This window comes from Gracilinanus agilis, chromosome 4, assembly GCF_016433145.1.
Source record: "Gracilinanus agilis isolate LMUSP501 chromosome 4, AgileGrace, whole genome shotgun sequence".
In the NCBI taxonomy this organism is placed as follows: Eukaryota; Metazoa; Chordata; class Mammalia; order Didelphimorphia; family Didelphidae; genus Gracilinanus; species Gracilinanus agilis.
The window spans coordinates 438,136,794-438,150,296 of record NC_058133.1 but is presented as its reverse complement, the minus strand read 5'-3'; the positions used below and the strand labels follow the sequence as shown (position 1 = coordinate 438,150,296).

The 13,503-nt window shown below is 46.7% G+C and overlaps 2 protein-coding genes across 3 annotated transcripts in view; both read left to right on the top strand.

The window, feature by feature from the left end:
- USF1 (upstream transcription factor 1) overlaps positions 1 to 6,525 on the top strand; it is an 11,525-nt gene extending 5,000 nt beyond the window's left edge. The window contains exons 2-11 of one of the 2 annotated variants that reach the window (XM_044675823.1): positions 3,029 to 3,121; positions 3,309 to 3,358; positions 3,493 to 3,608; positions 3,920 to 4,021; positions 4,287 to 4,482; positions 4,727 to 4,814; positions 4,959 to 5,017; positions 5,138 to 5,232; positions 5,440 to 5,568; positions 5,794 to 6,525. In XM_044675823.1, the coding sequence (XP_044531758.1) occupies positions 3,114 to 3,121; positions 3,309 to 3,358; positions 3,493 to 3,608; positions 3,920 to 4,021; positions 4,287 to 4,482; positions 4,727 to 4,814; positions 4,959 to 5,017; positions 5,138 to 5,232; positions 5,440 to 5,568; positions 5,794 to 5,883 (933 nt within the window). In that variant the 5' untranslated portion in view covers positions 3,029 to 3,113 and the 3' untranslated portion in view covers positions 5,884 to 6,525. Of the gene's footprint in view, positions 1 to 3,028; positions 3,122 to 3,308; positions 3,359 to 3,491; positions 3,609 to 3,919; positions 4,022 to 4,286; positions 4,483 to 4,726; positions 4,815 to 4,958; positions 5,018 to 5,137; positions 5,233 to 5,439; positions 5,569 to 5,793 lie in introns of those variants that run through there. The other variant, XM_044675824.1, reaches the window with a different exon arrangement.
- Positions 6,526 to 6,634: 109 nt separating this feature from the next.
- Positions 6,635 to 8,545, top strand: TSTD1 (thiosulfate sulfurtransferase like domain containing 1). Its single transcript, XM_044675822.1, has 4 exons — positions 6,635 to 7,218; positions 7,309 to 7,437; positions 8,091 to 8,253; positions 8,368 to 8,545. The coding sequence occupies exons 1-4, from the start codon at positions 7,113 to 7,115 to the stop codon at positions 8,414 to 8,416; spliced, it is 447 nt and encodes a 148-aa protein (XP_044531757.1). The 5' UTR covers positions 6,635 to 7,112; the 3' UTR covers positions 8,417 to 8,545.
- Positions 8,546 to 13,503: the final 4,958 nt, after the last annotated feature.

Here is a 13,503-nt window from a genome sequence, read left to right as displayed (position 1 = left end):
CCCTGTGCTGGTGAGTGCGGGGCGAAGGGGCGGAGCGGGGGGTCAGGCGGCGAAGGAGAGGAAGGGGAGCTGCTTTGAGTCGTTCGTTCCCTCTTGGCCGGGGGAAGCTTGCGGAGGGGCGAGGGTGCGAGCGAGCCTTTGTTTTTTGGGAGGTGGGGGAGGGGCCGCGTCCTGGTCTTCCCTAGCCTGTCCTCTTCTCTCTTCGCCCACTCTCCAGTCTTCCCTAGGTCCTGCTCCGACCCCTCCTTCCCTAGTCCCCGGCCCCTCCTCTCCCGGATCCCTCCACCCCCCCTCCCCGCCCTCGCCCCCTTCAAGATTCCTTCCCCCTCTGACCCCTCCCCCTCCCCCGGTCTTCTTACCCTTCCCGGTCTAACGAGGGACTGGATTTGTTTGGGGCTGCCTCTTTCCTCCGCCTCTCGACCCCGTCTCAACTTCTGCAAAACCTAAGGAGACAGAACCCCAGCTTCTCCCAGGCAGAGCTGCCCTTCCGACGCCTGCCCTGGGGGCTGCAGGACAACCTGGAAGCCTGGGGGGGATCCGCTTCATTATTGGGGGAAGCAGTGGTGCCTTCACTTCACTTCTATTCCTATCCATCTAACCTAGGCTCTTTCTGTTTCTTCTCCACCTGCTTTCCTCCTCTCCCTCTTTTTTCTGCCTTTTCTCTCTTCTTTGCCCTCTCTCCCCTCCCACTCTTTCTATTTCTCTCTCCTGACCCTCTCCCTCTATCTCCTGCCTCTCTTGCCTCTCAGCCTCTTTCGAAATTGTTGAGGGAACAGGAGTGAATAGGGGATTGGTCAAGAAGAGTCACAGTGGAGTGTAGACGTGCAATGAGGACACCATTCACACTAGTGGTCGATCTGGTGGGGGAGGGAGTCAGAAAAAGAAGGGAGGAGGAAGCTACCGAGAGACAGACCGGAGGAAGGGAGGCAGAGAATGATGGAGAATGATAAAGAGAAGGTTTTCAAGCTGGAAGTCTTGACCCCTGGTTTTTATCCCCATGTGTATAACCCAGGTTGCCTTTTAAATTTTCTTTTTAAGCCTGAATATGGTGACAAGTCCAATTCCATTCTGTTCTGAGAGTACATAGCACTTCTATCTTCCTCCTCTCCCTCTTTTTTCTGCCTTATCTCTCTTCTTCACTTCTTTGCCCTCTCTCCTGGAGTCTTCTCTGCCCACCCCCCCACCCCCCCCAGCTTGTGCCTCACAAAGTCCTGATAGAGTCAGACACTTTCTGGTGTCTGGCCATTACTGTTTCTCCTGTAGTAATTAATGTCTCTCCAAATGGGCCCTGACTTTCTTTTTGTCCCCTCAGTTGTCCCTGGCATATGTGGGTGAAAGAGGACTTGGTGAGCTTTTGCTGTGTTCTGATTCTCTTCATTCCCATTCTGTCCCCCTGAAGACAGGGCTGGAGCCAGGGCAGTGAGCCTTGGAGAGAGAACTTGAAAGTATTTGAGGAAAATTTCTCCCTTTGGTTGGAAGAACTCCTTGCCTTCCCATTATTTTCCTCTTCCCTTTCCCTTCCTCCTCCACCCTCCTTCCCTCTTTACTTCCCCTTCAAGTTTCACTTTCACTTCTCAGTTCCCTTTTTTAACCACTTTCTCTCAGCTCTGGAACCTGGACTCTGGCTTACATTTCCCAGTATATCCCTCCCCTCTGTCCCACTCAGAAAACTATCCGTAGTATAAAATGGGGAGGGGAGGGCGGTTTAGCAAAACTAAACAAAACATTTAAAAAAAAGTATGTTATCTGTTGTGTTCCACACATAGTCCTCCACTATGCAAAGAAGGGAAGGAGGTATATTTTTTATATCTTTTTTGGGTTTGGAACCTTGTTTTCTTGAAAGAGAATTGAATTTATAAATCATAGTCTTCCTAATAAAAACTGTTAGATGCCTGGATTTGGCAGTGCCATCTGTCTCTGGCTAGCCCTTTTATTTCTCTTCTCAAAACTGGGAATCAGAAGGATTTGAGTGACCCAGCTTAGCCTATAGGTGGATTTTTACCCCAGTCTCCTTCTGTTTCAGAGCAGAGTAGCACAGTAGAACCTTGTCCTGAAATTCATTCTACTCTGAAAAATAGAGCATTTGCTATGTTATTACCATGACAACATTAAAATTGCCAAACCTACCAGGAGGGAAAAAGACTTTGTGAATAAAGGGAGAAGGGGGATTCAAGGTGCTGATTCTCAGACATGAGATTGATTTTTTTGCTTGGTTTGATCCTAGAAACTCTAACCTAAAGTCTGGGGATAGAATGGAGAGAAAAACTAGCCTGGTCTTTGTTTTTTTTTTTTTTTTTTTTTAATTTTTATGCTGAGACTCAAATTTTCCTGCCCTACAGAGAAAAATAGCTTTCTCTTTTAAGTGGAGAAACTCATCATTCCCACATAGAGCCGAAGTCTAAATCAGTGTGGACCTCTAAAGTAGTCGCAGGAAACAGTACCAAATGCAGTAAATCATTACTTCTTTAAATTGATGGTAATGTTTTGCCAACATGGCTATGCTTGACTGTAGCTGACCCCTTGAAACTGCTATCTTAGCAAGCAAAATAATATTAATAACTAATACAGCCAGGAAGACCATTGTTTACAAACCTTCCTGTCCATCACTCCATATAACCCTACTTACTTGGGTTAGAGCCAGAAGGAGGACAACTTTGTACACAAAATGGCCTTCCCATCTACTTCCACAAATCTTGGGGTTGAGATATTTACTGAAAATTGTGTCTGCAAGCCCAGGTGGGGATGTCCTGGGTACAAATTTGGCTTAAGATATTTCCTATCTCTGACCCTGGGCAAGTCACTTAACCCTCATTGCTAGCCCTTCCTACTGTTCTGCCTTTGAACCAATACATAATGATTCTAAGATGAGAGGTAAGGGTTTAAAATTTTTTTGTGTCTGCCAGAATAGCTTGTTTTTTACATGTGAATATTTGTAGACTTTGGGCTCCTGCAAAAGAAGGCCTACTTAGGTCCATAACCTTATAGGAAGTTGTCTTGTCCTCTCCTCTTTCTTTCCCTTCCCTCCCAGGACTTACAACGAAGCATTGTGAGGCAGGAGGTGCAAAGACTTTAAGCCAAAGAACAGCCCTTCGGATGTGACCCCTTGCAGAGAGATGAAGGGGTGAGTTAAAGGGTTGGGTAAGAGATGAGGTCCCTATAAGGCCTAACCTGGAGTGTAAGCTCCTGAACCTTTTTCCCAGCCTGTGCTATGTTGAAAGTACCATGGAGTGTAAGTGCCAGGAGGTTTCAGGGTCTAAACTGCTCCCTGCTTCTCCCCCATGTTTTTCCATCTTGCTCTCCCACAACAGGCAGCAAAAGGCAGCTGAGACAGAGGAGGGGACTGTGCAGATTCAAGAGGGTAAGTTGTGGGTCAGAGGATCAGAAAGGGAATAACACCAAGCCACCATTTTCTATGACCATTCCAAGTGACATGAATGGCAGTGGAGGCTGAGAGAATTTATGAAGCCTTCTCTTGCTGCTCTAATATCTCAGGTGCAGTGGCAACTGGTGAAGATCCAACCAGTGTGGCCATCGCCAGCATTCAGTCAGCTGCCACATTCCCTGACCCCAACGTCAAGTACGTCTTCCGCACTGAGAATGGGGGCCAGGTAAGGGGGGGCCCCAAGAAGCCACAGAAATGCCTTGGGGGTCTGGGTTGGGGGAAGCAGTTAAATATAGGTTGGGGAGACCTTGTGTGGGTGGGGAAGACCTCTACATGGAAATAGAAGAAATTCTGGTTTGGGGAAAACAAAACTTCCTGATCTGTGAGCTATTCTTTGTGACTAGTTTGTGTAGAGAGGTGAAGGAGATGGAACTTTCTCATTTGTTGCTCTGACCCCCTGCTCCCTCAGCCTCTTTCATGAACACTGTGAGGTTCACAGCAGTTACTTTTTTTCCTCTTTCTTTTCTCTCTTTCCAGGTGATGTACAGAGTGATCCAAGTGGCTGAGGGGCAGCTGGATGGCCAGACTGAAGGCACTGGTGCCATCAGCGGCTACCCTGCCGCCCAGTCTATGACCCAGGTATGAAGGAATATGAGCTTGGGGAGCCGGATTGGCTCTGAGAAAGGTGAGGTGAGAGATGATCAGTAAGATGGGCTAGGAGTCCAGAGGAGGGTCCTTAGGTTGAATGAAAGGTGGGGAAAAGGGGGACTAAGGTTGCTGTGGTCTTGAGGCAACAAGGGTACCCTCTCCCTAAGTGTATAACTCTGAGATGTTAGAACCCCAAGAACTTTGTGGCAGAAGGAGAGAGATGTGATTGAAACTTGCCCTTTTAACCCTTTACCAGGCAGTCATCCAGGGGGCATTCACCAGTGAAGATGCAGTGGAGACAGAAGGGGCAGCCACAGAGACACACTATACCTACTTCCCCAGTACGGCAGTTGGGGAAGGGGCTGGGGGCGCTGGTGCTGGGAGCACAGCTACTGTTGTTACTACCCAAGGCTCTGAGGCACTGCTGGGACAAGCTACTCCTCCTGGAACTGGTGAGATATGAGATATCATCATAATGGTGGGTGAGCAAGAGAGGGTGCCCAGATGAGCTAGAAGGTGTGGTCGATAGTAGAGGGGCCAGAATTAGGTATCCCTTTTTCCTAATGCTGCTGAAATGAATGTGGGTTTGAGGCATGGGATAAGGCCATGTGATGAGGAAGGGGGCTTTGCTTTTCATTGGAGGATAGGTTTCACATCCCCTGACCTTCTGTAATCCCTTTCTATGATCAATTCCAGGTCAGTTCTTTGTGATGATGTCACCCCAAGAGGTGCTACAGGGGGGAACCCAGCGCTCAATTGCTCCCAGGACACATCCCTACTCCCCGTGAGTGACCCTTGCCTCTCTTCATTTCTCGTGAGTTACCCTGATCCCCACTCCCCTAGTCTCCACGTGTAAATCCATCACTCCAAATTGTCTTTCTCATCCTGTTACTTGTTCTCTCACTGGTTGCCCCCAATTTATTTTCAGGAAATCCGAAGCTCCTCGGACAACTCGAGATGAGAAACGAAGAGCTCAGCACAATGAAGGTGGTACTTGGAGTGGGTGAGGCTGAGGCTAGGACTTGGTTGGCAGTCAGGGCTTGGTGGGGGCTAGATGGCTTTACCTTGAGACACTCCCCAAGTCATCCTGCTTTCTCCAATTTTCAGTGGAGCGCCGCCGCAGAGATAAAATCAATAACTGGATAGTACAGCTGTCTAAGATCATCCCGGACTGTTCCATGGAGAACACCAAGTCTGGACAGGTTAGAGAAGACCCTGCTGGATGTTCTGGACCTTTCCCTTGGTTGTGGTCATGGGAGCCAGGGTAACTTCCACAGGTGTTCCTCATTTCCTTTTGAAGCATAGATGCCCCCTCCCCTTCTAATCCAGCCCCTGGCTCTCAGCAGGCAGGGCAGCACTGATCACCTTGCAAACCAGGCATCTTGAAACTCATCCTTTGTTTTCTGTAGAGTAAAGGTGGCATCCTGTCCAAAGCCTGTGATTACATCCAGGAACTTCGACAGAGCAACCATCGTTTGTCAGAGGAATTGCAGGGGCTGGACCAGCTGCAGCTGGACAATGAAGTCCTTCGACAACAGGTCAGATTTCCTCAGGGACAAGCCCTCTTTGAATAGTGTCCTTCCCCTCTTCCAGATCTCCTTTTGGCCCAGATGCCCAGAGGCACATGCCATAGGGTTCAGGACATTTTTGTGTTGGGCCTGAGAGGACTTGGCTCTCCTAACCTCCATTTTGGTGTGCTAGGCTGGGCCTCCTGCTTTGATTCTGCCTGGTATTCCCTATTAACCTCCCTCTCTTCTGGCCAGGTGGAGGATCTGAAGAATAAAAATCTCTTGCTACGAGCTCAGTTGCGACACCACGGAGTAGAGGTTGTCATCAAGAATGATGCCAATTAAACCCTGGGGAGTTTTCCTGTGGGCTTGGGTAATGAAGCCCCTTCCTTAGGACTGCCGGCAGCCCAGGAGCACCAGAATTCACCTGTACCTTCTCCCCCCACTACCCTCAAGAGGAGTGGGACTGTGAGAGTTGCTGAAGTACCTGAAGGAACTGTGACCCGCTGATGCTCCCTGGCCTTCAGCTTTGAGTGTGGCACAAAAAGACGGGCACATACCTGCCTACAGCCTTCCTTTTCCTTCCCCTGTCCCTCTCCTGGGCCCTTGTGCTTGTCTTGCACATGCATGTGCTGTTTCTACTCTGGATATCACACACTCATGGCCTATATGTGACTAATCTGAGCATGTAGCTAGAGAGATGGACAGCTGGTACCTCTCTGTGTTGCATTTGAGAACTGGAGCCTCTCTTCTCTGACCTGTAGGAGAGGCACAATTGGAAGCTCTAAGGTTCCTGAGATTGAGTCCCCTAAGGGGACAGGCTTTAGCAAGGGTGGGGGAATTGAGGTACTGAATGTTAGAGCTGGGAAAGGAATTAGGGCAGGGATTTAGGGCCCAGAAATCTCTGGGATGAGGGCAAGAACAGGCAGAGGTGCTGTTCTTTGCTCTTCCCCTTCTTGGGGCTCACCCCCTCCCCCTTTTTTTCCTTTTTTTTTTTTTTTTTTTTTTTTTTTTTTTTTTTAGAGAAAGATAAAATTGTTCCGAGCCACAGCTGTGTCTAGTATTCTGTGGGATGTCATGGGTGGGGGGTGGGGGTGGTAAGGGGAGCTAAGAGTGGGAAGTTGGTGGGATTGGGGATCAGATGGGTCATCTTCCAATGGGAAATGAGTGTCTCCAGGAGCTATTAAGCTTCTGCTCCATTAGGCACCCAAGAATAGGGAGAGCCTATACTTTGGACCACTAGAGTGGGGTGATGGAGACCACCTGCTCTGGAGCCAAAGGGCCTGATTTCTTCTTCTAGTGAGGTCTCAGGTCCGCCTGACCTTGGGCGGGTCACTCAGCAGGGCCTCGGTTCCCTATTCTGCAAAATGGGAGGGGGAGTGAATAGTCCTCAGGGCCCCTTTCCCAGGCTAAGCCCGCTGCGTCAATGACCCCCGCCCTGGGCTGAGAGCTTGCCCAGTGAGGAGGCTGCAGTGCCTCGACTCCCGTTTCCATGGGGATAGGGGCGGAGCTTAGCTGGGCAGTGCGAATCTTGGGGGCTCTTCCGGTTCCATCGGCAGCAGTCCGGAGCGAAGATGCTGCCGAACGGTAATGGTGTGGGTATCGAGGCCGGGCCCTTCGCCCTCCCGGAGGGGGGGCACTATGCCATGGAGGTCCGCAACATGAGCCGGGGTAACGGGGGTAGGTATGGGGCCCTGACCTGGCTGGGGTGAGGGGGGTACCGGAGAAAGATGCTCAGGAACCAGCCCCTTCCCTCTCCCTTGACCGCAGCCCCGGCTATGTCACTGCCGGAGCTCCGCTCAATCCTGGCCACCGACCGGGACCGGGTCCGGCTCATCGACGTGCGCTCTAGAGAGGAGTCAGCTGCGGGGACCATCCCTGGGGCCCTCAACATCCCAGGTAAGGTGGCGGCCACCCCCCCACCCCCACCCCCCAGCAGTGTCAATGCGGGGCGGGGGCCCGCAGCAACCCTGTTCTGGTGGACCAGGAACAGCTCCCGCAGCCCTGCAGCCTGCAATGCGGGGCTGGAGGAGGGGGGTGGGAGTGGCGGGTTGGGGCGGGGATTGGAGAAAGTGCCCGCTATGGCCGTGCAATACGGGGCAGTGGGGGTCAGTAGGGAATGACACCCGAAGTAGCCAAGTCGGAGCCAGTGAAATCGTGAGACAATAGGGGGGCGGGGATCGCTGCCATCAGGGCTCAATTTGGGAGGGGGATTGTGTTCACAGAATAAGTTAAAAAGGGGCTGCAGGGATGGATGTCTTTTTGTTGCCCCTCTGGGAGCCAGTTATCTTGGAATCCTTAGAAGGATTCAAAGCAGCTTACATGCATATTTGGAATGGGAACCTGTTTTTCATTAGAGGCTTATATGTTTGTATGTGTATACACAGATGGATGCGAATATGTATGTATTTGTAGAGAGAGACTGTGAATACAATTCTGGAGGGTTTGGGGTTTTTTTGAGGCTGCGGATCGCCCTCGGGGCAGAATGATCCAACTCCTCCTTGCTTAGCTTAGCTGTTTTCTTCTCCATTCTCTCCCCATGTCTTTCCCAGTGTCAGAACTGGAGAATGCCCTTCGGATGGAGCCAGCTGATTTCCAGGCTACATACTTTGCCGAGAAGCCGAAACCAGAAGAAGAGAACCTAGTCTTCTTCTGCCAGATTGGCAGTAATGAGTGCCATGTCATGCAAACTGCCCGGGAGCTTGAATATTTGGGGTATGGAAAAAGGGCACAGGGGAAGGAGTGGGGAGCATTGGGTGAGTGATGGTTTGAGATGGGGTGTTTCTATACTCCCTTCCCTCTCGTTCTCATGTTATTCTCTTTCCACAGGGCTAATTATGAAGATGCCTACAGGGCATGGCAAGCAAAGGAGGGTTAATTAGGAGGGGCACTGATACCTTCCTTCCCTCAGTAATCTTTCAATATATGGGTTCAGTGCTGTGCCCACAAGATAACCTAATAAAGAGTATTAATGGAAAAACCTGCAAACGTTTAGTCTGTTATTAAGTTGACCATTGGTCCTTGTCTTAACACTGGTATTCGCTGGAAAATAGACTACTCTTCCTCTGCTGGGCTGTTTTTCTCTTCCTGTTTCCTTCATTCCTTCAAACTCGCCCATACACATATAATATTCTTTTTTTTTTTTTTAAACCCTTACCTTCCGTCTTGGAGTCAATACTGTGTATTGGCTCCTAGGTGGAAGAGTAGTAAGGGTAGGCAATGGGGGTCAAGTGACTTGCCCAGGGTCACACAGCTGGGAAGTGTCTGAGGCCATATTTGAACCTAGGACCTCCCATCTCTAGGCCTGGCTCTCAATCCACTGAGCTACCCAGTTGCCCCCACATATAATATTCTTGATTCTTTCAAAGGCATTGCCTCTCCAATTCAGGTTCATCTCCATTGGTTGAAGAAGTAATGGCTACTGATGGATAGATGTATGTGTGTGTATACATATGTGTATTTGTGTGTATGTCTACATATATACACATACATATAAGGTAACTGTGGTACAACAGATAGAGCATTGGACTTGGAGTCAGGAAGACCTAAGTTCAAATCCAGCCTCAAATTAACTGTGTAACCCTGAGCAAGTCAATCAACCCTGTGTGCTTCAGTTTCCTCATCTGTAAGATGAGCTAGAGAAGGAAATGGTAAAGTACTCCAGTATGTTTGCAAGAAAACCCCAAAATGGGATCGTGGAAAGTCACTGACACAACGTGTGTGTGTGTGTGTGTGTGTGTGTGTGTGTGTGTGTGTGTGTGTAAAACAAGTAAAATTATGTATAACCCAATCCCCAAACCCACACCTGATTGTTTTTTGTTTTTGTTTTGTTTTGTCTTTAAACATTTCCTTCTTTTACTTGTAAAAAAGAAGTCTGGGTCAGGGATAGCATCTATCATTGATTTCCCAGGACCTTGCTTTGTCTTATGCCCCCCCCCCCGGACTTTTTTTTTAAAATTTTTATTTTTTAGAAAAGTTTTCCATGGTTACATGATTCATGTTCTTACTTTCCTCCTCACCCCCCACTTGTGTCCCTTCTATCTCCTCTCCCTTGCATAATAATTACATTTACATGGAGTTTTAAGATTTATAAAATATTCTTCTCAAAAAAAACCCTGTGAGGGAGGTTGTACAAGTATTGTTATCCCCATTTTATAGGTAAGAAAACCACCACTGGAGAGTTTGAGTGTTTTGCCTCATGGTCACAGAGGTACTTAGTTAAGTAAAGATCTAGGGTAGTACAAGAGATAGAGCTGGATCTGGAATTAGGAAGAGCTAAGACTCAAATTGAGTCTCAGATACTTAGTGGCCATGTGAGCCTGGGCAAGTCCTTTAATTCTGTTTGCCTCAGTTACCTCACCTGTAAAATGAGCTGGAGAAAGAAATTGCAAACCACTCTAGGTTCTTTGCCAAGACAACCCCCAAAGGAGTCTCAAAGAATCTGACACAATTGAAATGCCTGAAGGACAGGACTACTGGGATCTGAACCCAGATCTCATGACTATTCATTTGGGATTTCTTTAACCATATCACATTCACCTTTATTTTAGGTCCTCTTTTTCCTTATTGCACTTTTAAACTCACTATCTTCTGGAAGTTTTCTCACACGAAGGAAAAAAAGGAAATTCTACTCGTGGGCCTCTCATTTTCCCTATCACATAATTTTCTTGCCTCTAATCACAACATGTTACAGGAACATGAATTTAGAACTGAAAGGAACCATGAAGGCCTTTGGATCTAATATCCTCATTTTTCAAGATGAGAAAACAAGTTCAGGGTAATTGACTTATGGGGCCAGGACTTGACCCCAGGTTTTCCAATTCAATGTCTAGCACACTCCATTGTACTACCACATTGTCTGGGGTTTTCCAGAGATCTAGGACTTTCCTCCCTGCCCTTAAGCAAGACAACTCTCAGCATGCCTGAAGTAGAGGGTTCTTTAGGCTTAAAATAACTCCAGATATGATGCCACAAGCTCTCTGATTTCCTCATTGCTATGAAGTTCTTCATGATATCTAATATTATTTCTTATTTAAATCCTACTTTTTTTCATTCATGATCTGCAAATACTTGCAACCCCTTTTTATTTCCTATGCCTCTTTTTTTCCCCCCAAACCCTTACCTTCCATCTTGGAGTCAGTAATGTGTATTGGCTCCAAGGCAGAAGAGTGGTAAGGGGTAGGCAATGGGGGTCAAGTGACTTGCCCAGGGTCACACAGCTGAGAAGTGTCTGAGGCCAGATTTGAAACTAGGACCTCCCATCTCTAGACCTGGCTCTCAATCCACTGAGCTACCCAGCTGCCCCCTTTCCTATGCCTCTTGAACATGGTTGGAAAAATCCCAGAACCCAGGTGATTGAGCCAAAATGTTCATATTCCTTAGCTATAATTGTATCCTTGCCACTGTAAGATAATGTTACTCTGTTAGAGTTTAACAGCTCTGTCTGCAGTCCTTAAAACACAGAAGGCAGCTAGGTGGCCTGGTGGATTGAGAGCCAGGCCTAGAGATAGGAGGTCCTGGGTTCAAATGTGGCCTCAGATACTTCCTAGATGGGCAAGTCCCCATAATCCCCATTGCCTAGCCCTCACCACTGGAACAGTATTGATTTCAAGACAGAAGGTAAAGCTTTAAAATTAAAAAAAAAAATTTTTTTAACATTAACCCTACTCTAAATGCTCAGGACCCCTTTCTACCTCTCCTATAGGATGATAATAAAGAATATCAGCTCTGAAGTTTCCAAAGATAATGTATTTCAGCTCTCCACTTCTCCATCTGTGCCAAAGTTTCTCAAGATTGCCTTCCTTTTTACTTCTCAGTTTAGGCCTAAATCAACTTATGCCAGAATTTCTGTACCGGCTTCCCAAAGGGTCTTCCTGTATTTAAGATGTTCCCATTCTCATCCACCACAGATATCATGGCTGGGCTAATTTTTATGTAAAATCCTATTCTTGTCACTACAATGGGGAAAAGGCTATAAGGTAGTGTGTAACGACTACTAGGAGCGGTGCTAATGCTTTTCACAGGTATCTTATCTGATCTTCACAACAACCAGTGAGATAGCTGCAATTATTATGGGAGGGAAAGTATAGGTCTATTTGCCTATTATTTCAAATAATAGCTGATATATATGTATGTAATATTTTATATGTGTGTATACACACATACACATGTAATTTTTTTAGGCAGATAGGGTTAACTGACTTGCCCAAGGTCACACAGCTAGTGTCTTGTGTCCAGAATTAAATTCAGAAAGATGAGTGTTCCTGATTCCAAGCCCAACACTCTGTATCTATTGCACTACCTAGTTATACTACAGGCATTAATAGCTCATTTTTTACAGATGAGAAAACTGAAGCTCATGGGAGATAAATGACTTACACATGGTTATATAGTTACTAGTAAGTGTCAGAGCCAGAATTTGATCCCAGGTCTCCATGTCCAGCACTCTGAATTACAACAATGTTTTTCAAGTTTAAATTCCTTAGCCTATTATTCAAAGACCTCTATGGTTTGATTAAACCTTCTTTATTAAACTTTATCTCCCATTACTCCCTGACATCAACCCTCTGCTCCAAAGAAGTGGATTTCTTTTCTTTTCCAATTCAATGCTCACTTTTACCCTTGTGCCTTTACACACAAATACTGCTTCACTTCCTTGGAATACCTCCAGCCTCCTCTCCACCAGTCCAAATCTGCTTTGTTTGCAACTCAGTAAATAATTGTTGAATTTATTCTAGAATCTGAACAAGAAGATTTTATAATCAAAATGAGGGGGTGGGGTAAAAACTGTCCCCATAATTCCTCCAAGCTAAATTTCACAGAGTTGTAGTAGTTCAACCCAGGACAAAAATTATCAGTGATTAGTAATTTGCATAATAGCTAACATCCAAGAAAAATGGCAGCATAAAACCTCCCCTAACCTCAGATGTGTACACACAACAAATGCAGTAAGTACAAATGGCGGATGACTTAGAGATCTCTCTTTTTTTTTACCCCCTAAACCCTTACCTTCTGCCTTGGAGTCCGTCTTGGATCAATACTGTGTAAGGGTAGGCAATGGGGGTCAAATGACTTGCCCAGGGTCACCCAGCTGGGAAGTGTCTGAGGCCAGATTTGAACCTAGGACCTCCCGTCTCTAGGTCTAGCTCTCAATCTACTGAGCTACCCAGCTGCTCCCTTGACTTAAAGATCTTAATGCAATCAGATCAGATCAGTTTGACCTGTGCATGAAGGCAAGGGAAGGGAACATACAATTATTAAGTCATAAAGAAAAAATCTTTTCTGTGCCAGGCACTGTGCTAAGTGCTTTACAAATATTATCTTACTTGATAATAAGGTATGAATAAGTAAAAGAATGAAAACGGTATTTACTAAGTGTTTTGTTGCTGTTCAGTCATGCCTGTGACCCCATTTGGGGTTTTCTTAGCAAAGATACCAAAGTGGTTTGCCATTTCCTTCTCTGGCTCATTTGACAGATGAGGAAACTGAGGTAAGCAGGTTTAAGTAATTTGCCCAGGGTCACACAGCTAGGAAATGCTCAAGACTATGTAGTAAGAACTTGATAAATGCTTGTTGACTTGACTATGTATTATTTTTTTAAATAGGTTTTTAATTGGTATTTTTTAGACTAATTTGCCCAAATTGCCCCTGTATCCCTTCTCCTCATTTCCCAGAAAGCCATGCCAAAGGACAAATAATCAATACTAGCGCATAAACATATCTGACAATATTTTCAACGATTCCTATCCATGTTCTCTCCCCAGCATTTTCAAAGGAGTACATGTGTAGGAGATGACAGCAGTGGTGGTGGTGGAGGTGGCAAGGTTTTTGGGGGGAATGCCCTCTCCTAGTTCTTTGGGACTAAGCTCATTCTTTTAAATGTTACATTTGGGAGGCAGTGGGGTGGTTCAGTGGAATGAAAGCCAAGCCTAGAGATAGGTCCTCCTAGGTTCAAATCTGGCCTCA

Coding starts and splice junctions, on each gene's coding strand:
- TSTD1 (XM_044675822.1), top strand. CDS start 7,113: ATGCTGCCGAACGGTAATGGTGTGGGTATCGAGGCCGGGCCCTTCGCC. Junction 7,219..7,308: donor CATGAGCCGGGGTAACGGGG/GTAGGTATGGGG, acceptor CCTTGACCGCAG/CCCCGGCTATGTCACTGCCG. Junction 8,254..8,367: donor CGGGAGCTTGAATATTTGGG/GTATGGAAAAAG, acceptor CTCTTTCCACAG/GGCTAATTATGAAGATGCCT.